Source organism: Selaginella moellendorffii, unplaced genomic scaffold (assembly GCF_000143415.4).
Source record: "Selaginella moellendorffii unplaced genomic scaffold, v1.0 SELMOscaffold_3, whole genome shotgun sequence".
NCBI lineage: Eukaryota > Viridiplantae > Streptophyta > Lycopodiopsida > Selaginellales > Selaginellaceae > Selaginella > Selaginella moellendorffii.
Genome location: NW_003314264.1, coordinates 3,544,344 through 3,567,577, shown reverse-complemented (window position 1 = coordinate 3,567,577; position 23,234 = coordinate 3,544,344). Strand labels below are relative to the sequence as shown.

Below are 23,234 nucleotides of genomic sequence, written 5' to 3'. Positions count from 1 at the left end.
TGATGTGTTAAGTGTTAGGCATCTAAGGGTATAAAGGATATGTATATAAAGGCATTTCTTTTGGCCTAGAATGAAGTTAAATGTTGAAAAGTATGTACATGGTTATTTGACTTGCCAAAACATCAAAATTAATTATCAGAAGTTTGTTAGCCTCTATCATCTTCTATGTGTACCTAAAAACAAGTGGGATAACATTTTGATAAATATATAATTTTCTTTCAATCTCACACAAAAGGACATAGAGAGCTTGTTTTCAAGGAAATTAGCTATTTATGTTCCTGAGATTGAGAAGGATATGAAAGTGGCTTTCTTGCTAAAAAGAAGAACACATTTTAAATTGTTAATGCATTTTATGATCATTATTTAATTGCTTCATTGTTGATAAATGAAATGTTTCCAATGCAAATGATAAGATAAAAGAAGATTGTTGTTGAATGGTTTGTTCAACAATAATAATAAAGATGGTGCCATTTCATTTCATATCACTATTTGAAAACAAAAAAAGGAAAAACAATATCTAAAAGCTTGTTTTTGGGACAAATTTATTGCTTTTGACTCAATACTTTCAAAATTTCTCAAGTGAAGAGATCAAGTTTTGATAAATAAATTCTCTCTCATAATTTTATATTATAGCAAGCATATCATCAACATTTATCATGTATTGCCACTATCTGTCAAGAGTGCCAATCCATACCAATAGGTAACATTAGTTTTTTATTTTCTCACTTGTAACTTATGATTTGTTCTCACAAAGCTGGAGTGAAATTAATTAATGCCACAACACACTTTATATGTGACATAATAAACTAAAAAATATGATATTTGGATTTTATATAGCTTTTTGTATGAAGTGTAAATTGGTATATAGTTATCTAAGTGGTAAGTTTTTAGTATAATTTTTTAATATATTTTTTAGCATTATTTATAGATTTTTATATGGTATTTTTTAATTTTGGTGCACAAATTCTTTCATACGGGCTTTTCATATAACTTTTTATAGCCCACATAATGTATAGTTTAGATTATTATTCACTTGTTGCAAATGTGATTTCAGGTATCAAAAATTACCTGTCGGTCAGTCCTTATGGACATTCTTTCTTTATTGCTACGACAGCAGGAGGTCAGTATTGTTAGACCTTTATCAGTCCCTCTTGTGCTAGTGGAGTTAACTAGGCATTTCAAGTGTACTTAGACTGGACGAGCATAAAGATGGAATTCCTACGTGTTATTAGCTAAGCATACTTAGTCAGTAAGGAGTTCCCATCTCATTATGTCTTGCACTGGCTAATGACAAGAACCCTCGCGTATTGAGATTAATCCCTCAATATCATTATATAATAGCTTACCATGTTTGCTAAACACTCTTGCTATCGTGCCTTTTGTGTTAGTCTCATTCCGGTCCCAAATATTATTTATGGAAAGTGTTTAAATTCGCTTATTTGGCATATATACGGAATGTAGAGATTGTCTTGAACACAATAGTGTTCATCCCGTGTTCAAATTCACAATCTAGGGACATTCTATATTTGGTAAATTTCGAGCTTGTCCCAGAGACTAACTCTTGGTACTAAGGGAGGCTTAGGATATGTTAGTGGTACCTTAGGGTGTCGGTCATGAGATCGAACACATGTAACACTTGGACCAAGTGCAAAGATTGAATGGCATTGATGCCATTTTCTAAGTTAACAAGTTCTAAGTCTTGAATTGGACTTATGGAGATTGTGAATGAGTTGAATAAAACTAACACAAAAGGCATGATAGTGAAGATGTTTAGCAGACACGATAAGCCATCATATAGCAATATTGAAGGATTAGTCTTAATATGCGAGGGTTCTTGTCACTAGCTAGTGCAAGACACAACGAGACGGGAACTCTTTACCAGGTTAAGTATGCTTAGTTAATAGTACATAGGAATTTCGTCTTTATGCTTGTCCAGTTTAAGTACACTCGAAATGCCCAGTTAACTCCACTAGCACAAGAGGGACTGATAAAAGGTTTAGCAATACTGACCTCCTGTTGTCATAGCAGTAAGGAAAGAGTGTCTGTAAGGACTGGCCGACAGGTAATTTCGATACCCAAAGTCATATTTACGACAACTTCATGCATATTTACATGGTTCTCAAGCTAATTACTTCATTATTGAAGTAGAAAAACTTGGTTAGTTGTATTGTTTGGTAGACTCTAAAGCATTAAATATATAATTTCAAAATTATTCATCACTTAGGGAATTTTATATTTAATGTTGATACCTTTTTTTAAGCTCCTCTCTCTTTTTTCTTTTATTTTTGATAAAGTTATTGTTCCAATCTTAGTAAATTTTTATTGTTATACTTGATATTTAGTGTCCACAAAGTATGGAATAAAATTTACCTTCTCTTTATAAAAGGTTAAGTTGTCGATCCGAAGGCTTTGTGATGAGTTTAAGAATTCTACATCACTTGCTAATGACTTGTCATTTTAACATTTACATTCTCAATATTGCTTTAAGAATGACCTTCTTTATTTTGTGGGGACTGATCCTGATAATCATTCATAGTTAGCGATGCTTCGATCTTTATTCCATACTTTCTATATGCCTATTATAACTTTATTATTCTAGGTGGGCACATGGGACATTGTCGTGTGATTGAGAAGCTACATAAGTCTTTCTTTTAGCTAAAGATGCAATATAATATTATCCAGTATATAGTGTTTGGTGCCAAGCTTATAATACTCCCTCTCATACTACAAAAGGACAGATAAAGTCAATTGTAGTTTTGCATTTTTTTTAGTTATTAGCATTTGATTTAATGGGGGTTTTTCCACGGTTTATTGCTTACAACAAGTATGTCATTATTGTCTTTGAATACTTGATTCATTAAGTGGAAGGTGGCGTTTTTGCTAATGTATCTGCAAGTATTATTGGATACTTTCTCCTCAATAAAGTGGTATTTTAACAATTTTGTACGGAACAAATTCTCTTATATAATAGCTTTCATTTATAGCTAAAGCATTTCACATCTTAATATCTTAATTAATAATACATCACACTTTCATGAGTGTTTGTCATTAACAGATGGATGGGTTGGTAAAATAGCTTGTTCAGACTTTCAAATAGATGATTGCAAAATATATGAACTTTCAACATTTATCTTGAAATGGTTATTCATTGTCTCTTTAGTATATGTATGTTATAAGGGTACAAAGTTTTATTAGTGCTTTACCATATAAATTTTTATATGGTCATAATCTAATGTTGCTAACAAAGTTGACTTTATCTTTGAAATTGCTACGAGCTGCCCAATGTTAGGTTTTGAGAATATTAGAGTTTACTAAATATTTGGGCTATGTATAAGTGGGACAACAATAACACTATAATTCCTATCATCATCCACCTACAAAGTACAAAATGGATAATTTGGTATTGATTTGCTTTCCCAATTTTATAATATATGGTTTGTTTAAAAGGCACCTTATTTAGTGAAAGGGATTGTATTAAGTACTTCACCAAGTTGGATTACAAGTTTATGAGTTTTTATATGACATTCAATAGGCTAATCTTCTAGAAATTGTATATACATAGTAGTTAAAGCACTTAATATAAAAAGATCAAAAACAAGTTGCACCACCTAATGCCTCTTTTTGATGTTCCTCCAGATTTTGGCTCATTAATTAGAAAGCCTTAATTGCCTTTCATCCTTCCAAAAGGAGGTGATGTTGTAAAGTCTTGCAATCTGCAGAAAATCCATTTTCCAGCTCCAACAACATTGTCTAATGAGGCATTGGTTTCCAATAATACAGTCTTGTTATACAAATAGATTGCAATTTTGTATTATATAATCAAAATAATTATCTCTGCAACTGGTAGATGTACATTATGCATTTCCATTGCACCTTTCACTAGACAAATATTAAATAGATTCACTAGTTAAGGGGATTCTTGTATTTTTCAAGTTACCAATCAAGGAAGTTTACTTATTCAATGTAGTAATGTGCTTACCTCTAAAACCATTTCATCTGGAACCATAAATGAAACCAGCTTTAATTCATTGGGTATTACAGATTGGCCTGGTGAATACATAGTCAAATAACAGAGAGCATACATTGCAATTGGAATCGAAAAACTTCCATTATGTACTTCGGAGCATCCTCAACTCTTTGGACATATACTGGGAAGGGAATGGTTTGGTTCTGGAGAACAAGACATTAAAGTGTGATGATGGAGACTCACGTTAAACTACTTATCATCATCTAATTATAATATAACACTCCCGCATTACCTTCACTCTCTTTGCAATGTTTCTGGAGCTCCAACCATCAGGGAGGCTCTAACAAATCAATTCGTTGCTCAAATGCACGCTCTGCAAAAAAAAGCTTTTAGTCAAAGAGGTCGATATAAGGAAACAAACTGAGATTTACCTCTGTCGCTGTTGAACATGCGTTTAGAGGATTACAAGGTCTTCTCCTGCTTCGCTTCAATCCGGCACGAACTTATGAACCATTCCAGCTTGATCCGTCCAACTACGCCCCGTCTTGGCCCAGGCCTGTGCTGCCATTCTCATCTCTTCCACCACAGACTGCTCTTTCCACATTCCTGTGCTGCGGTAAAGGGCCGCCATAAGCATGTAGCTCGCAGCATCCTTCTCGTCGATTTCCAGCAGAGCCTCGAATGCGATCCTCCCGACCGCCACATTTTTCCACTTCACGCAGGCACCTAGGACCGTCATCCATGTCACGGCACTCGGCTTAAAAGGCATCTCGTCCACCAATGCTAGAGCGGCATCCAATTCGTTGGCTCGTCCCAGGATATCCACCATGCAGTGGTAGTGCTCGATGAAAGGTTTAATCCTGTATGTCGATATCATTGCGCGGAAAAGCTTCTTTCCCGTCTCCACGAGGCCGCCATGGCTGCAAACTGTAAGAAGACAGACGAAAGTTATTCCGTCTGGCTGCAAGCCTTCGTCTCGCATCATATAAAAGAGATCGAATACCTGTTCCGTGTCTCCTAGCTGACTGTATCCTGCCATAAGCGCTGTCCAAGTTTCCAACACTCTCCCAGAAACCGAGTCAAAAACCAGATGAGCGTCGACCAAACTCCCACACTTTCCGTAGGCGTGAAGCAAGCATGTAACTAGAACCGCATCCGTCTCAAGGCTGGAGCTGCAGACACGAGCGTGGACGTATTTTCCAGCTTGCAGCGATGCCTCACTCCCGCAAGACTTAAGAGCAGCAGCGAAAGTCCGGCCATCTGGTTCTTCCAAGAGTGATCTGTCTGAATCCATTTCTGCCAGCAGATCTAACCCGAGCTTCCCTTCCTGATTTTCTGCGTATCCCAGCATCAGAGCGTTGTAGGAAACCAGAGTCCGGAGCGGCATCCTGTCGAACACCTTGCGCGCGTCAGCTGTGACCCTGCATTTCCCATACATGTCGATGGTAGTGTTGGCTACGAAGATGTCCGTATGGAAGCCTTTTCGTCTTGCTAGCGAGTAGACTGCCATGCCCCTCTCCAGGCTTTTCACCTTCACCATCTTGCCATCCAGTTCTCTGCTCTCTTCTCTATCAGCCAAGTTTGTGCAAGCTTTCAAGGCAGCAACGCAGCTGAGCGAGTCTGCTCGACCGCTCATCCGAGCGAACGACTCCAAAGCCTGCTCTCCGTCACCACTGTCTACGTATCGCAATATGAGAACGTTCCAAGACACCACGTCTCGATTTGGCATCCTCTCAAACGCCTCTCGAGCATCGAGCAAGCTCCCACATCTGGCATACATGTCCACCAGAGTGCTGGCCAGGTACATGTTCTCCACGAAACCGAGCTTTGCAGCTCGAGAGTGCAATGCCAGACCCTTTTCCAGGCTCCTCATCTTTACAATCCTTCCATCAACCTGCTGTCCCTCTTCGGCCTCGGCTAGATTCGTGCAAGCTTTCAGAGCAGCGACGTAAGTTCGAGCATTCGGTGCGCAGGGCCCTCGTTCTTCTTGAATCGAAGAGAAGAGCGCTAGAACCAGCTCCCCTTCCCCATTCTCGGCGTATCCCATGAGCAGCGACGTCCAAGACACCACATTGTGGAACTTAATCCTGTCAAAGATCCTGCGAGCTTCCACCATGCTCCCACACTTGGCATATAAGTTGACGAGCGTGTTCCCGACGAAGATATCCGTGTCCATCCCACCCAACTTCGCAGCTTCATAGTGAATCGCCATTCCGTTCTCCAGTGCTTGGAGCTTCAAGCTCTTACCTCCAACTCTCTTGCCATCTTCAGCCTCGGCCATTTTGATGCACGCCTGGACAGCAGCAACCAAACTCCTGGCATCTGGAGCGTAGTCGAGCTGTATCATCCGCTGGAAAAGCTCCAGAGCTAGCTCCGGATGCCCGTTCTCGGCATAGCCAAACATCAAGGCGGTCCACGAAGCTGCGGTGCGAGCTTTCATGGCGTCAAAGACCTGGCGAGCGTCGGCCATGCTTCCACACTTCGCATACATGTTGATGAGGCTGTTTGCAACGTAGAAGTCGGAGATATCGCCACTGCTAGTGGCATCGGCGTGAATGATCCTGCCCTGCTTGAGATCCTTGGAGTTGCTGCAAACCTTCAATGCAGCTAGAATCTTTTCTACCCTCACGAGCTGCCCGTCGTCGCAGTACCTGAAACCTTGGCTGGATTCCGGGCAAGGAGCTCTCGAATTGGAGCTCCATGAAATCGAGGAGCTCCTCCTCCTCCTCGCCAAGCACACCCGATGAGAACTGGCAGGATACTGGGTATCTCCCGAGAAGAAATGCTCTAGATCAAGAGTGCTGCTGCTCCACTGAGCAAGAAAAGCGTGAAATGCGATCCAAAGCGTTCAAGAGAGCGCTTACATTCGTCGCCCCGGCCTTCCGCATGGAAATCTTTCACATCGCCATCGATAGCGGCACGATCATCCTCGCAAGCGCGACGCGCGATGGCCAAGAACCCTAAATATTGAATGCTCGTATGCGGCATTCGTTTGAATTCGCCAAAACCCAGTCGCCTGAGAGTCGCGCGCTACTCCTCCACGAATTCTCTGAGATATCAAGCTCCGCCATGGCTCGAATCGCCAGAATCGCCAGCAAACAACGCTACATTCGCCTCTATTCTCCGCCAATGCAGCAGCTCGAGGGATCTCCTCCGCGGAAGGCAAATCCACGCCGAGCTCCAGGTGATGGGCTCCGAACGCGACACATTCCTGGGAAATCTCCTCGTCCGAATGTATGGTACCTGTGGCTGCCTCCGCGATTGCTTCTCGGCATTCGCGAGGATCCAGCGCCGCAACGCCTTCTCCTGGAACATCATCATTACTGCGTGCATCCAAAACAATGCTGTGGGTGAATCGAAAGGGCTTTTTGATAGAATGCCGGAGCGCGACACTGTCACCTGGAATTCTCTCCTTTCAGCATATGCCCAAAGAGGGCATTTGGAAGAAGCAAATGATTTGTTCTACATGATGCCCGAGAGGGATTACATGTCCTGGAATACTTTGATTCAAGCCTCTGCTAGCAATAACTTAGATCTCGCTCAAGAGATATTCCATTATATGCCAGAGCACAGCCATGTTTCTTGGTCTGTTATGCTTACAGCATATGCCCATTTTGGGCATCTTGACAAAACGAGGTCTTTGTTTGACTCTATGCCAGAAAGAAATCTTATTTCGTGGACGGCTATTGCTGCTGGCTATGCCCAAAATGGCTATCTTCAAGAATCTTACAGCGTGTTCCTGAGAATGCCCCATAGAAATCTTGTCTCGTGGAACGCAATGCTCCAAGCAAATGCCGGTGTAGGTCAATGCGAGGAGATCTTCTCCACGATGCCGGAGCGCGACGTTTTCTCGTGGACGGCGATGATCACAGTCTATGGCGAGTTTGATGATCCTCACAAAGCAAGGAGGTGCTTTGATTTGATGCCGCATAAGAACGTTGTCTCGTGGAGTGCGATGTTCCAGGCGTATGCCCAGCACGGGCATGCAGAACCCGCTAAGCAATTGTTTGAAAGGATGCCTTCTCACAGCTCGATGACACTAAACTCCGCTCTTCAGCTCCAAAATCTTTGCGGAAATGTTCAAGAAGCCAGAAAGTTTTTTGATTCCATGCCACTCCAGGATTCCGTATCGTGGACTATAATGGTTTCGGCGTATGCCCAAGGCGGGCATATCGAACAGGCCAAGAACCTGTTTGAGTCTCTTCCTTGGAAGAGCCTAGCTTGCGAAAATGCGATGCTTCAGGCGTACTCCCTCAATGGCGACCTTGAAAATGCGAAGCTTGTGTTTGATCGCATGACTAAGAGGGACGTTGTCTCGTGGACGACTATGATCGGAGCGTATGCCCAAAACGGGTATGCCTTTGATGCGAAATCACTGTTTGATCGCTTTGAGCGGAAGAACATCATCTCCTGGACAGCCATGGTCCACGCTTACTCGCAGAACAAGAGCTTTGATCTCGCGAGAGAGATGTTTGAGAGAATGCCGCAGCACGACGTTGTTGTGTGGACAATCATGGTGGCGGCCATCTCCGACAGCGAGATGATAGAAAATGCTCAAGAATTCTTTCTCGGAGCTCCCCAGAGGAACGTTTTCTTGTGGAACGCGATGATCCAAGCGTATGCCCAGAACGGCCGCCTCCACGAAGCGGAGAATCTCTTCCAGAAACTCCCCAAGCGCGAAGTCTCCTCGGTCATCACCATCATCACAGCGTATGCTCAAAACGGGAGAATCGATGCTGCGATCCGAGCTTTCAAGTGTCTCGAATACCACAGCGCTGTGTGCTGTACGGTGATGATCTTAGCCTACGCGCAGAGCGATCGGTTCCTCGACGCCAAGCGACTCTTCGAATCGATGCCCGACTCGGAGAAGACCACCGTGTGTTGCAACGCGATGCTCCAGGCCTGCGCCATTGCTGGAGCGGCGAGAGAAGCAGGCGAGCTCTTCGAATCCATGTCTCACAGAACTTCCATCACCTGGACGACGATGATCTCGGCCTACGCTCAAGCCGGGGACACGACTAAAGCCACCGAGATCTTCCAGCGAATGGACCACCGCACGAACGTCGCGGCCTGGAACGCGCTCATCGCCGGGTTCGTCCACAACTTAGACTGGCGAGCAGCGATCAACGTCTTCCTGAAGATGGACCTCGAGGCCGTCAAGCCAAACTCCAAGACGCTGCTCAGCGTCCTCGAGGCCGGGTCCATGGTGGCCAGCCTCAAAACTTGCGAGATCATCCACTCCTGCGTCGCGGAATCGGGGATGGAGCTCCAGACGATCGTTGCCAACAGCGTGATGAACATGTACGCCAAGTGTGGATCGCCGGGCCGAGCGTGGAAGCTCTTCCAGAGCATGCCTCACCGGACGGAAGTGTCGTGGAGCATCGCGATCGCGGCTTTCGCTCAAAATGGTGGCTGGAGGAGAGCTCTGGAGATCGTCCAAGCCATGGAGCTCGAGGGGGTCAAGCCCAGCAGCGTCACCTTCGTGAGCATCCTCTCGGCTTGCAGCCATGCCGGATTGCTTGGACGAGCACAGGAATACTTTGCTTCCATGCGAGCCGACTATAACGTCTGTCCCAGGGAGGATCACTATGTCTGCATGGTGGATCTCATGGGACGAACTGGCCAGCTCCAGGAGGCCGAGGATCTGATCGGAGTTATGCCGGTGGATATCAAAGCATTGTCGAGTGATCCCGCAACTTGGACGACTTATCTGGCCGCTTGCAAGAGCCATGGCGATGGACCTCGAGCATCGCGAGCTGGCGATAGAATTCGTCGCTTGGATCCGGAGAATGCACTGCCGTATGTTCTGATATCGAATCTACACGCGGAAGCAAGCTGCGGTTGATTGCATCTTGAACACAAACTTATCTCGTGGGTTTCTTCTTGCCAGCTATGGTTCTCCTCTTGCCTTTGCGAGTCCGGCAGTTGTTTCGTGTTCTTTGGCCTCGGACTGGCAATCCGGCAAGGTGTCGCAACCCCCGATAGCACTTGATATCGATCAAACGCTGGATGTTGAGCTGGTTGAATCGCCGCTGCAAGAGTTTTGATCGATCAACCTCCAGAGAAGGCAAAAAGAAAGAAAGAAAGCTCACAAGGTCTCCTTCGATCATATACTTGCCAACTTCGTCGCGGATCTTGGAGAGCTCCTCCTCGGACAGCTCTTGCGTTTTCTTGTTTAGAATCCCAGCGTCAAGAAGAACTTGCCTGGCGGTTGTCTGGCCGATGCCGTGGATGTACTGGAGCGATGTCTCGATGCGCTTGTTGTTTGGGATCTCCACATTCGCGACGCGCGCGTTCCGGATCGTCAGTCGCCCTCGAGCAAACTAAGAGAAGCGGCAAAGCTTGATCACTCGCTGATAGATCGATCGTGTTGTGCTTACTCTTAAGATAAGTAGTACCTGGGGAGAGGATGGATCGAAAGCAAAGCGCCCATCACGGTGGAAAGCTGGGAGTCGTGCTCTCCCGATACCGCCACCACCGATCATCGCCGCCACAGCCATCAAGCATCAGAAAAAACCCTCTTTGCGGTTTTTCCATGAGAAGGCGATGAAGAACTCCATGAATCGTGGGTTTGGGTTATGTTTGCGCGATCCATCAGCCACATTTCCGACGAGAAATCGATCGCCTCTCTCCTCCGGCAGTGCAAATCGTTGCCACAGGCACATCGTCTCCACGACCAGGTCCTCAGCGATGTCTCTCTCCAAGGCAATCTCTACTTGGGCAATCTCGTCGTGCAAATGTATGGCAGCTGTGGAAGTGCGATCCACGCCCATTCAGCGTTCGATCGCCTCGCTCGACGCAATAAGTTTTCGTGGAACATTCTGCTTAGTGCATATGCCCACAACGGGCATCTGGAGTCGGCAAAGATAGCGTTTGAGAGAATGCCGAGTCGAGATGTCGTTGCCTGGAATTCGATCATTGCATTTTTCTCACAGAAGGGAAAACTGGAAGAAGCAAAAGAGTTGTTTCACTTGATGCCTGAGCCAAACACTGCTGCATGGAATGTTATGATTCAGGCAAATGCCCAAGCCTGGCATCTTGACGTTGCTAAAGGTCTTTTTGATCAAATGCCTTCCCGCGACGTTATCTCCTGGACAACGTTGATGAATTCGTACGCCGATATGTCTAACCTTGACGGTTGCCAGGAAGTGTTTGACAATCTTCCAGAAATCAGTCTCATGGCCGGAACGATTATGATGCAAGCATTTGCTGCCAAAGGCCATGTTTCTCACGTAAAGTCACTCTTCGACTCCATGCTCGAGAGAGATTCTGTTCTCTGGAACGTTTTCATCGCTGCGTTCTCCAGCAGTACAGGCTTCCAAGTCGCCAAGACGGCCTTCGATATCATGCCGCACAGAAGCGTCGCGTCTTGGAACTCGATGATCCAAGCGTACGCCTCGGGTGGTCATTTTGATCACGCGAAAGCTCTCTTCCAGACCATGCCTCACCGCGATCTCTTCACCTGGAACGCCATGATCCAGCTCTTTTCATCCAAGGGGCTTCTCGAGGAAGCTAAAGTGCTTTTCACCGTCAGCCCCCAGAGAGACATAGTCTCCTGGAACACACTTCTCCAAGCGCTTACGCACAACGCCAGTCTCGCAAGCGTCAAGCTCGCCTTTCAACGAATGCCCAGCCACAACCAAATCTCTCTCAACGTCATTATCCAAGCCCACGCCGTCAATGGTTCCCTGGAAGACGCAAGGCAAGCTTTTGACAAAATCCACCACCGCGACCCAGTCTCCTCCAGCTCCATGATTGCGGCATATTCACAGAGTGGTCGAGTGGACGACGCCAGAGCCGTGCTCGAAGATACCATCTCTCACGCCTTCGCCCAAGGTGCCGTTGTCTCGTGGAACGCCATGATCTCGGGCTATGCCCGAAACGGGCATACCAAGTCGGCCATGGACGTCTTCCGGCTCATGGACTTACACGGCGTGAGCCCCGACTCGGTGACATACATCGCCATCTTCGATGCGTGCTCCAGGATCGCGAACGCCGAGGAAGGCAGCGCGTTCATCGCCAGCATCGTCCACCCGGGGATCCTCCAGGACAGCGTCGTGGTGGGAAACGCGGCGCTCACCATGTATGGTCGATCCGGCCTCGCCGCCGGCGCCTGGTCCGTGTTTCAGCAGATGCCCGTCCGGGACTCGGTCTCCTGGAACGCAATGCTCACGGCATTCGCTCGCAACGGCCACGGCGAGGCCGCGCTCGACGTCTTCCTCGCCATGGAGCTCGAGGGACTCGTCCCGGACATCATAACTTTCGTGAACGTCCTCTCGGCCTGCAGCCACGCCGGGCTCCTCCACCGAGCTCGGGGCTACTTCCACTCGATCTCCCGCGACTATGGCCTCACTCCCATCTACGATCACTATGTCTGCCTCACGGATCTCCTCGCGCGGAGTGGGAGACTCGTGGAGGCCGAGGAGCTCGTCAACTCGATGCCATTCGAGCCAAACTACGAGGCTTGGATGGCGCTGCTGGGCGCTTGCCGGAGCCACGGCGATGTACGGCGAGGTAACCGAGCCGCCGGCTTCTTCGTCCAGGCCGACGTGGATGCCGAGTCTCCTTACATACTCCTCTCCCATCTCTATGCCGAGGCTGGCAGCAAAGACGACGTTTTAGTTATCCGGAAGGCGATGAGACGCAAGACCAAGCTCGATCAATCTCCAGTGATCTTGGGCGGACTTGATCGATAGTTCCTTGTATGATAATATCACCATTTTTTATCTGGAGAGAGTGATCCATCCACAGTAAGTTAGTACCAGCACGATGTCGATCACATCAATCTCCAGTGCTCGCTGATTAGCAAAAGTTTCCGGGCGGATCACGATCGCACATACCTCCAACGCATGTGATTTGTCCCACTCTTCGTCTAGTCTTTTAATCGATCATTGTTAAAACAAAATACTCCCTCTCACGGCATTGATATAAAAACACACACTTTAGCTTGTTTATGCCCAGAATTCTCCTGTTTGTCCCGATTAGTGTGTGTGTGTTGTGACTCTATCATTCATCCATCGTGCAATGAGCCTTCTTCCATTCCCCCTGACCCTCTCGGGTCGCCATCGCTAGAGCTCGGCCTTTTGTCCCCATTTGGCTGTCATCTCCTGGGGTGTGTGGCAGAGAAACAAGGACACGCCTCAAACTTCTTACCTTCTAATGGCCTCATATTTTGTCAACTACATGATATAAAACACCATAGCAAATGGAAACGCGTGATCGACACTAAATGGAACCATAGCATGGACGTTGAGATAAACTTCCCACCATAGCCACACAAAGTGATCGCCACGCGTCAGTTCCCAACCACATTGCGTGTGCTTTCTAGTCGCCCTAACTGTACCTGTGGAAGTCCTCCCGCAAATGGGAGCGCGCCATCTGTCCCACCATCTCCCCCGTCCCGTCCCAGACATGGATCTTATCTTGCGGAACAGGTGCTCAAGCCGCGCTAATCCCGCGGACACGCGTCATGTCGCGATTGAGTCAACTTCTAGAAAGGACACGCGGCGGATTGCTATACGTGAGCAAGCAGACAATACGCAAGAATCCAAACTGTCACATCGGTAAACATATCGGCGCCCGCAATGTATGTCCACCGGTATACACCGGTTGGTGGTGGCGGCCACACCGGCACGTCACTCTTCCCGCCTGACAGGTGTCCTGATACGCACTGACCTAAATCGTGGCTTAGTCACTAACTTGGTGACGTGGCAATTAAACCCTCCGAGGTTAAGGGGTGCTTTTATACAATCTCCTCCATAGCCAGAAATTCGTGGAAGCGGAAGAAGAAGAGGAAGAGAAGGCGGCGAGAGAGCGATTTTGTGGCGGCGCTCGAGGAATGATCTGTGGCGGCGACTGACAATACACTCCCAATTCCTTCCCTGGCATCTCCAGATCCCTTTCATGCTTCCTATCTGAGATCTTGGCAGGCATTCTACCGCCCGCGGCGTCGACGACGAGTTTTAGGTCTGTATGCTTGCCATGGCATTCTTCCATCCTTGCATTTGGTGTGAGAATCTGTGACCCAGCCAAGAGAGAGATTTCTCTCTTTTTCCTCCTCCCTTCCTAATTCGCAGCCTCCGTATTGAAAATCCTTGTAGCTCTGTTGACCTCTAGGCTCTCTTTCCTGTCCCTGGATGCATCAAAGCTCCTCCATCCCTTTTTTTTCCCTTGCTCGTCTTTGATTAGTCTAGTAGCCCCTGCGTAGCCTCCCATCAGAGGAGCTTCTTTTCTCCGCTTTCCTCTGGACTCCATCCCTTGTGCTTAGCTCCGTTTCTTAGATCCTGCAAAGAAAAAAGGAAAGCACCCGACTTCTCACTGATCTCTCGCACATATATACCTCATCTTCATTTGCTTGCGCTTCTTGCTGCATTGCCTTGTACAAGTCACAAGCTTACAAGTTGGTAGAGTGCCTGCTTATATCCCAGGCCAGGATCTCCTCGTTTCTTCTACTAAAATCCATAGTTCTTCAAGGCTCGTCTTCTTTTCTCTCCATACTTCTCAAGCAGCTCTTCTTTGCTTCCATTTCTCGCAAGCCTTCCTTCTTTCCCCTTCCCTTAGAAGATCTTCTTCTTTGCTTCGCAAGTAAGCCAGTCGCCACAGAAGAACCAAACTTAGATCATCAGCCAACGTACAAATCCAGTTGGCAGCGTAGTGTATGGCAAGAAATTCCGCGAGCATGGCAACAGCTACCGCCGAGTTACCCATCGCAGCTAGATTCGACCGAGAGTTTGCGTTCGACGGGGACCTCGCGAGAACGTTGGAGCACTTTGACAATGTGGAAGCTCTAGCACGATTGGAGCTTCCGGACAGCTCCGACTCGTCGTCAAGTTCCTCGTCCTACGAAGAAGAAGGAGCCGGCTATGTTGCTGAGGGGTTCCACGGTTACCAACAACAACAGCCGTCGCCGCCACTCTATCACCACCATCATCATCAGCTTAATGTTGGAGCTAGCTCCTCGAGCAGTGGCGACGTGTTCGACACCTCCACTGGGGGATCCACGACACCGTCTCCCTCGAGAGCTCAAGCCGGAAACGTTGGAATCGCGGGTGGGGCTGGCGTCTGGCCCGTCCCACACCAGCAGGTTCCTCTTCCGGCGGCCGCTTGCGATCATTTCGTTGGAGCGAGCGGGCCAACAATGGTCTTGTCACCGACGTCCACGTCTGGAGCACCGGAGGTTCCGCCTTGGTATCCCGAGAGCATCGCTCGAGCTCCACTTTTCATGACGCAAGCGATCCATGAGGAAGCAGCGTCACAGCTCGAGCAGATTCGAGCTTGGGAACAACAACAGATGCTACTCATGCATCAAAGACAGAATCACGTCTTATTTCATCAACAGCAGACACATCAACAGCAGCAGCAGCAACAACAACAGCACCACCACCAAGCAGCTGATCGGAAAAACTCCCAGCTACTAAACCATCAGCAACAGCAGCAGCAGCAGCTTAGATACTGGAGTGAGACTTTGAACCTGAGCCCGAGGGGCCAGTCCATGAAGCACGTAAGCAAGGATCGCAGGCTTGGAGTCGGGCCCTCGAAGCTGTATAGAGGAGTGAGGCAGCGGCACTGGGGCAAGTGGGTGGCGGAGATCCGCCTGCCGAGGAACCGAACCAGGCTCTGGCTAGGAACGTTTGACACGGCCGAAGACGCAGCCTACGCGTATGACCAGGCAGCTTACAAGTTGAGAGGCGAGTATGCACGCCTCAACTTTCCACAGATTCAACATATATATCGTGCACAGCAGCAAGAAGCAAGTAAGTCCGGGTGGAGTGGACAAGATCAAGGAGGAGGAGGAGGAGGAGGAGGAAGTAGTACGACGTTTCAATCGACTCTAGAAGCGAAACTACAGGCGATTTCTCAGCAGACTGCATCGAAGCTGGATGCATCCAAACCAACGACAGCAGCGGCTAAAGTTAAGGCTCAGAAGGACGTAGCGGAGGAGGACCTCGTGGAAGCGATTCCAGTCAACAAGGAGGTGCTAGCTACAGCAACATCACCAAGAACAGCGACGGCAAGAACAGGAGCCGGCTACGCAAGCGCTCCTTGCGTCTCCCCAACGAGTACTACTACTGGCGATGGCGACAGCTGCTATCACCGTGCGATGGCTACCCCCGATAATTTTTCAACAACCACCACTACCACCGACGCAGGCTCTCTCCTCGAGCTCGCGGGCTCTAGAGGAGAAAAAGCTCTCGCGTCTGTGGTGTGTAGCGAAGAATTATTATCGCCGGGGGCCGGATCACTGGTGAATAGCTCCGTCGCCGCCACCGCCAGTGGTGGCAACGTGTGGGCGGACATTGATAATCTGCTCACGAACGCTCCAAACATCGAGCTTGAGGATCTCTCCTGGGATGTTCATCGTCCTCCGCCGTCCCTTCTGAGCAACGAACAGCTGCTGCTGCTCTTGGCTGCCGAGAAGAGCCACTCTAGCAAAGTCACTACTACTACTACTACTACTACTACTACCAGTACGACGACGCACAGTACTACTAGACCGGGGCTGTGGAAAGCCAGCAACTAGTATCGAGGAGGATACAACTAACAAAACAACGTCAACAACAGGACACGAGGATACGAGTGATCCTCTGGAGCAACAACTAGAGAGAGCGCTGCTGCTGCTGCTGCTGGCTGGTTACCACCACTCTCAAAAGTTCCAAAGTTCCAACAATGGTGAGTCTGAGATCCCGATCGCAACCAGCGGGGATCTCCTCCGAGGTGAGCATTACGTTTACGCTACTATGTAAATACTACATAGGTAGCTAGAGGAGCAGGAGTCATCCCTACGTCGAGTCTTCTCTTTTTTCCTCCGTTTTTTTCCTTTCCGGTACCTTTCCTTCCGTATAGAGTAGTAAGTAAGCAGGAGAGTGGAAAAGCTCTCCGAGCAAAGCAATCCTTTGCTTTGCTTGCAGTGCACTAGGAAGTAGTGTTTGTTCTCTAGACAGGCATGGTTAGAGTGGAGCGTAGCTATGGAGAGTCCCTCCCACCAGGAAGAAGGCTTTGTTTTGTTAAAGGCCAACTTGGTGATGGATCTCCCGTCCTTCCTGTTAGAGCGAGTAGTGTTTTGCCAGGCAAAAGTAGCGGTAGTAGCAGTAGCCGCCATAGTCCTTTTCTTCCTTCTTTTTTTTTTTTTTTTAAGGGGTGAGTGCTTTTTGTCAATCTCTATCCCCTTCTCTTTAGCTGGCGTGTTCTTTTCTGGCCAGCGACCATAAATGTATGTACATACAGTTCTATCCAGACGCTTATAAAAAGTGTGTAAGCTTTACCAACTGGTCTAAGATCTGCGAGACAAAAGAGTGGAAGCTCTATCCAAACTTAATAATCGCACAAACAACAGGAAAATTGCATTTTTCCCCTCTCTGAATAGTGATCCAAACAGTGATCCGTCGTGCTCTTGTAGTAGCAAATACGACGAAGTAGCAGAAGAATAGCTAGCTCGTCCCGCGCGATTTGATGTCGAAAAAGCAAAATCCTGTCAGTGTACAATGTAAGTCGCATTCTGCGTGCTGGATCAAATCTCTGCGCAGCAGCTTCCGCGCAGAAACAAGTTGGAGTAGCAAGACATGATCAGGAACAAGTTCCTCTCCGAGGCTGAGAGCTGCGAAAAGAGACCCCCGGCTTTACTGCTACCACCCAAAGCCAAACTTCTTTCACTTTTTCGTCCTCGTTACTTATTGGTAAGAGAGCTCCCTGAATCCTCTCCTGGAACAAAACTGCGGATAAGCTCGAGCTTTCCTGCGTGCGCTGTAAATCGTCAAGCACCAGCTGGATCGACACACACAGTAGCTCGTCGGGCAAAAGAGCACGAAAAACTTAGTAAAAAAAAGAAAACTTTGGGAGACAAGCTTGCAACTTACACTGTTCATGTAGACACTTACAAGTTGTTATGGCTCCATGCCTTGTGCTTTGAAATACAGCGCTGCGACTGCGAGGCCCAGGCCGTGCTCTTGAGCGAAGCATTTGGTGCTAAAGTTGCTCCGGATGACGGGCGCGAGTGCCATCATGGGCCTGCTTTGCTTGAATAAACAAAACGTGTACCTGTGCGTGCCTGCTGGTGGCTTTGGTCTCTCATATGGCAGCACCCCTTTCCCTGTCAACGAGGAACACAGACCAAAGCAACGAATGCATTAGTGCGCTCAAATAGTAGTTGCCCGTCGAGAAAAACTATCACTCTCTTTTGTGTAGATTTTATTTTCTCGCTCGCGCATGGAGGAAAGAAATGCGGCTTACCTTTGCTTGGATCTGTTCCTCCGGGAATATCAGTCACCAGCCTACCAAGGAAAGCGTGAGATTTTTCTTTCTAGTGTTTTCTACGGCTCTTCGTTTTAGTGGAAGTGATGATTCTGGCATAAAGCCGCGCTGCTTTGCTGCTGCTTACCAGTGAAGATATTCCCCCAGTGATGGCTCAGCCGGACTTGGAGCATCAGGATCCGTCATCACCTGAATAGAGAAGCACGATCTCTTTTAGAAAAATTTCCAGCAAAGAATGCGACTATACCCAGGCCTAGAAGAATCGCGAGAAAGAGCGAGGAAGGGAGCTTTACCAGCGTGAAGAGAGAGCCATCATCGAAGTTCCCGGCGATCTGCACGTTTGGGGGCGAACTTGTGGCAAATGGTGCGAGCTCGCACCCGTTTGTGACCTGATCCTTACCGTAGTATACCGCCATCTCGCAGCACGGCACGAAATCGTCCACCACGTCCGGGATGATCCCGCCCAGGATGAGCGGATCCAGCGCATTCACGTCCTCGCGGTGTCTGCTCTCTGGCTGCTCCATATATTGAGGAAACTCCTTTTAGGGCTCTTCCCTTCTACGCGGCCGCGCCATATATTGCCACGTGTTGATTTCAAATTTTTTCACTTTTAAAGGCAGAGATTCATCAACGGCCCATCATCCATTGAGCATTGCGAATTTTGGGCCGAGGACCGCAAACTCAGATGGCTCCTGGTGATCTGAGCAATGTAAAGGAATTATATATTTCTCTCTCCTTTTCTTAGATGGAATAACTCTTTTTTCCAGGTTGGAACTTTTTGCTAGCAATTGCAAACCTGGATCTAGTAAAGCCTAAGAAACTCTTATAGACAGCATTCTGGTATCAATATGGGCAGTGGTGAGCTTCTAAGATGGACATCTAGAACTTGTCAAGAAGAATAGTTACTTTTATTTATATTAGTTTAATTTTATGCCAAAAAGTTATATGAGTGTATGGAATATGGAAAGAGAATACAAGAAATGTGTATATCCATTAGCCTAAAAAACTTTAGTTTATATACAAGAGTGAATGGTCTAGAGTGAAACTAATTCGATAGTTACCAAAATCTCACTACATTAATATTAGTATATAGCATTATAGTTATACATTTGGACTCATATCATCCCTTCCTTTCGGAATGATAGAAAATTATTAAAGTTCTTTCGTGGATGGGTCAAGATTTGAAGGAATATCAAGAGGAGGCATCGGTGGATCTGTAGGTGGTATTAAATGTTCTTGATCCCTTTGTATAAAGTGTTTCAGCCATTGTATATACACAATTTTTGGAGGATCGACTTGCTAGATGTCATGTCGAACTTCATAAACTTGCAGTTCAACTTGTTACAACACCTGATATAGACCTTTCTACTAAGCAAAAAGCCCTTTAGATAAACCATGTACTATAAGATGGAGAAAACGGATTAACACCAAGAAATTCATTTTGTACTTTGTAGGTGGACAATGATGGGAGTTGTAGCATTGTTGTTGTCCCACTTGTACATGGCTTAGATGTGTGGTAGATTTTACTCAGACAAGTGGAAGAATACTCATTAGTATTGGCAACCTACGGCAATTGCGAAAGTAAACCTAATTCCATTGATAATATTGGATCATAATTATATAGGAGTTTATATGGTGAAACATTAATAGAACTTTACACCCTTATGACATACGCATATTGAAAAGATAGCAAATAACCATCTTAATCCAAATGTTAAAAGTTCATATACTTCACGATCATCCCTTTGAAGGTCCAAATGATTCATTCCACTAAACTGTCTGACTGTGGATGATAAGCACTCGTGAAAATGTGGTGTATCCTCAATCTAGATGTCAAAATATGAAATGCCTTATTTATAAATACAAGACCATTATCTGAAAAAATCCACTCCAGATAGGAATGCCGGAACACCACTCAATTGAGGAAGTTGCAAATGCACTAGCAAGAGCACCAACTTTCACCCAGTGAGTTAAGTAATCAGAAGCAATAATGACATACTCATTGCCAATAATTGATCGTAGAAAATGTCTTATAAAATCAAATGCCACCAACTCAAATAGATAGGAAACTACAATTAACTCTAACTATCCTTCCACAGTATGAGGGGGAGTATTATGAGCTTTGCACTAAACACAGCTATGCACAGATCAGATAGATGACAGTATATTCAAATCTCATCCCATGATCACATGCATTACAAATAAAAAGACTTACATAACTTCTTGGTCATGTGACAATGTCCTATATACCCACATAGAATAAGAGAATTATGGTAGGTATGGAAAAAGCGTGGAATAAAGATTGTAAGCACCACTAACCCTAAATGATCATCAAAATCCATACCTAGAAAATAAAAAAAACTATTCTCAAAATAATATTGAGAATGTAAATGCCGAAATAGCAAATCATCAATAAGTGATGCAAGATTCATAAACCTATCGCGAAGTCTTCAAATCCACACCTCAATCTTTTGAGCCTCACAAATTTCATCAAGGGAAAGTAAATCTTGCTTTACATCTTGTGGATACTAGACATCAAGTACAACAATCGGTGATAGCATAGAATTCTCATTTAAAAAATCCACAAATGTTAAAATAATAGGATCATTAAAAATATGAAAAGAGAGCGAAGAAGGAAGAGGAGCTTGAGAAAGGGCATTAACATTAGCCATAGAACTCCCCAAACAATGAACAACATCAAAATCATATATCTAAAGCTTCAAAGCCCACCAAGCAGTACGATTAACCAAGTTCTTCCATTTCAATAATGAATTGATTGCAGTATGATCATCTTTTAATAACGTTTAAAAACTATATAGATATGGATGAAGTTTCTCAAAACCCCAAACTACTGCTAAACACTCCTCTATTGTGGAATAGTTTAACTCTACTAGTTGTAATGTACGGCTGATATATATAATAGGATGGTGCTGACCAAGCACCCTCAGGCTCTCTTGCATCAACACATCTCCAAAACCAATATTAAAAACATCCATATGCAAAATGAAAGGTTGAGTGTAGTCAAGATATGTTAAAATTATAAGAGTCGTCAACAACGCTTTGAGATCTGTAAACACCTGCTTATAGTCTATAGACCAAATGAAAGATGATATTGACAACTTTAGCAACATTCGCAATAATGCAATGAAATAAAAAAGATGATCAACAGAACGACTAAAATACTGCATATTGCCTAAGAAGCATTGCACATCATTCACACACTTTGAAGTAGGGAGCTTTAGAATAGCCACAAATTTGTCAAGATCAACTTACAAACCCTCATGAGAAATATAAGATAAGTTGTGTCTTTAAACCTAAACACACACTTTAACTATTTCAACTTTAAACCAACTTCCCATAGTTGATCCAACACTTTATGAACATCACAAATTTGTTCCTCCCACATCTCCTTTGAGTGGATCAAGACATCATCAATGAAGTTAGCAGTCATTTCTGAAATATCGCAAAGAACTTTATTTATCATCTGCTAGAAAGTTGCTAAAGCATTGTTTAAACTAAATAGCATCACTAAGAATTCATACAAACCAAATGGTGTACCAAAAATAGTTTTAGGAATATTTTCTTCGGCCATCAATACTTGCCAATACCCAGAAGCAAGATCTAACTTGGTGAACCAACGGCTTCTCCCCAAATGATCCAAAATATTAGTAGTGTGAGGAAGAGTGTACATATCCAAGATTGTTACTTTATTTAATAAATAATAATCGATGTAGAAATGATTACCCTCATCAAGCTTTGTCACAAAATGAGGTTCACTTGCCCAAGGACTTTATTATTGCAAATGTGACTTCGGGTATTGAAAGTTACCTATCGGCCAGTCTTTACGGACACTCTTTTTTTACTGTTACGACGGCAGAAGGTCGGTATTGCTAGTTTTCTTTATCAGCCCCTCTTGTTCAAGTGTTAGTAAACTGGGCTTCACATCTGTACTTAGCTAGATGGACATAAGGTAAGAACTCCTATGTGTTTCTAGCTAAGCATATTCAGCCTAGCTCTTAGTTCTTTTTTGCTCTGTCTTGCACTGGTCTGACAATGTCGCGAATGTGACTTCAGGTATCGAAAGTTACCTGTCGGCTAGTCCTTACGGACACTCTTACCTTACTGCCACGATGGTAGGAGGTCGGTATTGCTGGACCCGTTATTAGTCTCCACCTAAGCTAGTTGAGAAACTGGCCATCACATGTGCACTTAGACCGGAAGGGCACTAAGGAAGGAAATCCTAAGTTGTCATTTAGTCAAGCAGACTTGACATGGTGATGAGAAACTCATGATGTTGACTTGCACTTACTAGTGTTGGGAACCCCCGCGATATTGAGATTGGTCCCTCAATATCGCTAAATGATAGCTTACCGTGTTTGCCAAACACCCTCGCTATCATGCCCTTTGTGTTGGTCTCATTTCGGTCCCAAATGCTATTTATGGAAAGCGTCCAGATTTGCTCATTTGGCATATCTACGGAATGTAGAGATCGTCCTGAACACAATGGTGTTCGTCCCATGTCCAAATTCGCAATCTAAGGACATTCTATATTTAGTAAGTTTCAAGCTTGTTCCAGAGACTAACTCCTGATACTAAGGGAGGCTTGGGGTGAAAGCCCAAAGCATGTGTTCCTCAAGGGGGGGGGGGGGGCTATGGGGGATTCCAAATGTATAGTAGGGATAGTGGGTAAGTCGGGCATGGCCGACCAACCTGAGGCATAGTCTAGCTCCCGCTTGCGTGCCTGTCCTTGTTCTGCATCCGGCTTGGGTCTAAGCCCAAGTTCCATTCCATGCTAGTTGGTGGAGTACCCATGTCCTTGCGTTAGGCCACCGGTATGCCGAAATAGTGCCAAACTCCGTTTGGCTCCGTTTTGCATGCTAGTCCTGGCATTGGGATGCTGGTTACTCTAGGACTGTTCCAAGTCGCTCCGGGCTCCTGTCCCTTCGCTTCTTGGGCTTTATGCTCGGGAGTTGCTCCGTGGTTCGGTTCCGTCACTCCTTGGCTCCATGCTTGGGAGTTT

At 46.0% G+C, this 23,234-nt stretch overlaps 6 protein-coding genes across 10 annotated transcripts; 3 read left to right on the top strand and 3 right to left on the bottom strand.

Annotated features, from left to right (window-relative positions):
* Positions 1-4,082: 4,082 nt before the first annotated feature.
* LOC112344142 (pentatricopeptide repeat-containing protein At3g09040, mitochondrial-like) lies at positions 4,083-6,945 on the bottom strand. Of its 4 annotated transcripts, XM_024668320.1 has the most exons (4): positions 6,832-6,945; positions 4,399-6,779; positions 4,260-4,340; positions 4,083-4,170 (listed from the first exon to the last, which is right to left on the bottom strand). In XM_024668320.1, exons 1-2 carry the CDS (start codon positions 6,853-6,855, stop codon positions 4,455-4,457), a joined length of 2,349 nt encoding a protein of 782 aa, XP_024524088.1. In that variant the 5' UTR covers positions 6,856-6,945; the 3' UTR covers positions 4,083-4,170; positions 4,260-4,340; positions 4,399-4,454. The 4 variants fall into 4 exon arrangements, with proteins under 4 accessions (XP_024524088.1, XP_024524087.1, XP_024524089.1 ...); XM_024668319.1 differs by having other exon boundaries at positions 4,147-4,340; XM_024668321.1 differs by lacking the exons at positions 4,083-4,170; positions 4,260-4,340 and having other exon boundaries at positions 4,745-4,894; positions 4,971-6,779.
* Positions 6,946-7,619: 674 nt separating this feature from the next.
* Positions 7,620-9,812, top strand: LOC112344202 (pentatricopeptide repeat-containing protein At2g35030, mitochondrial-like). Its single transcript, XM_024668514.1, has one exon. It carries the CDS (start codon positions 7,620-7,622, stop codon positions 9,810-9,812), a length of 2,193 nt encoding a protein of 730 aa, XP_024524282.1.
* LOC112344143 (30S ribosomal protein S13-like) lies at positions 9,789-10,561 on the bottom strand. 2 transcript variants are annotated; one of them, XM_024668324.1, is made up of 3 exons: positions 10,366-10,561; positions 10,060-10,290; positions 9,789-9,999 (listed from the first exon to the last, which is right to left on the bottom strand). In XM_024668324.1, the coding sequence occupies exons 1-3, from the start codon at positions 10,465-10,467 to the stop codon at positions 9,832-9,834; spliced, it is 501 nt and encodes a 166-aa protein (XP_024524092.1). In that variant the 5' UTR covers positions 10,468-10,561; the 3' UTR covers positions 9,789-9,831. The 2 variants fall into 2 exon arrangements, with proteins under 2 accessions (XP_024524092.1, XP_024524091.1); XM_024668323.1 differs by having other exon boundaries at positions 9,789-10,290.
* Positions 10,562-10,848: 287 nt separating this feature from the next.
* On the top strand, positions 10,849-12,663 carry LOC9655416 (pentatricopeptide repeat-containing protein At4g02750). Its single transcript, XM_024668513.1, has one exon. It carries the CDS (start codon positions 10,849-10,851, stop codon positions 12,661-12,663), a length of 1,815 nt encoding a protein of 604 aa, XP_024524281.1.
* Positions 12,664-13,528: 865 nt separating this feature from the next.
* Positions 13,529-18,050, top strand: LOC112344201. The gene is made up of 3 exons (XM_024668512.1): positions 13,529-16,486; positions 17,167-17,218; positions 17,521-18,050. The coding sequence occupies exons 1-3, from the start codon at positions 14,625-14,627 to the stop codon at positions 17,986-17,988; spliced, it is 2,382 nt and encodes a 793-aa protein (XP_024524280.1). The 5' UTR covers positions 13,529-14,624; the 3' UTR covers positions 17,989-18,050.
* LOC9655415 (protein MOTHER of FT and TFL1) lies at positions 17,670-18,750 on the bottom strand. The gene is made up of 3 exons (XM_024668238.1): positions 18,508-18,750; positions 18,194-18,403; positions 17,670-18,053 (listed from the first exon to the last, which is right to left on the bottom strand). The coding sequence occupies exons 1-2, from the start codon at positions 18,736-18,738 to the stop codon at positions 18,338-18,340; spliced, it is 297 nt and encodes a 98-aa protein (XP_024524006.1). The 5' UTR covers positions 18,739-18,750; the 3' UTR covers positions 17,670-18,053; positions 18,194-18,337.
* Positions 18,751-23,234: the final 4,484 nt, after the last annotated feature.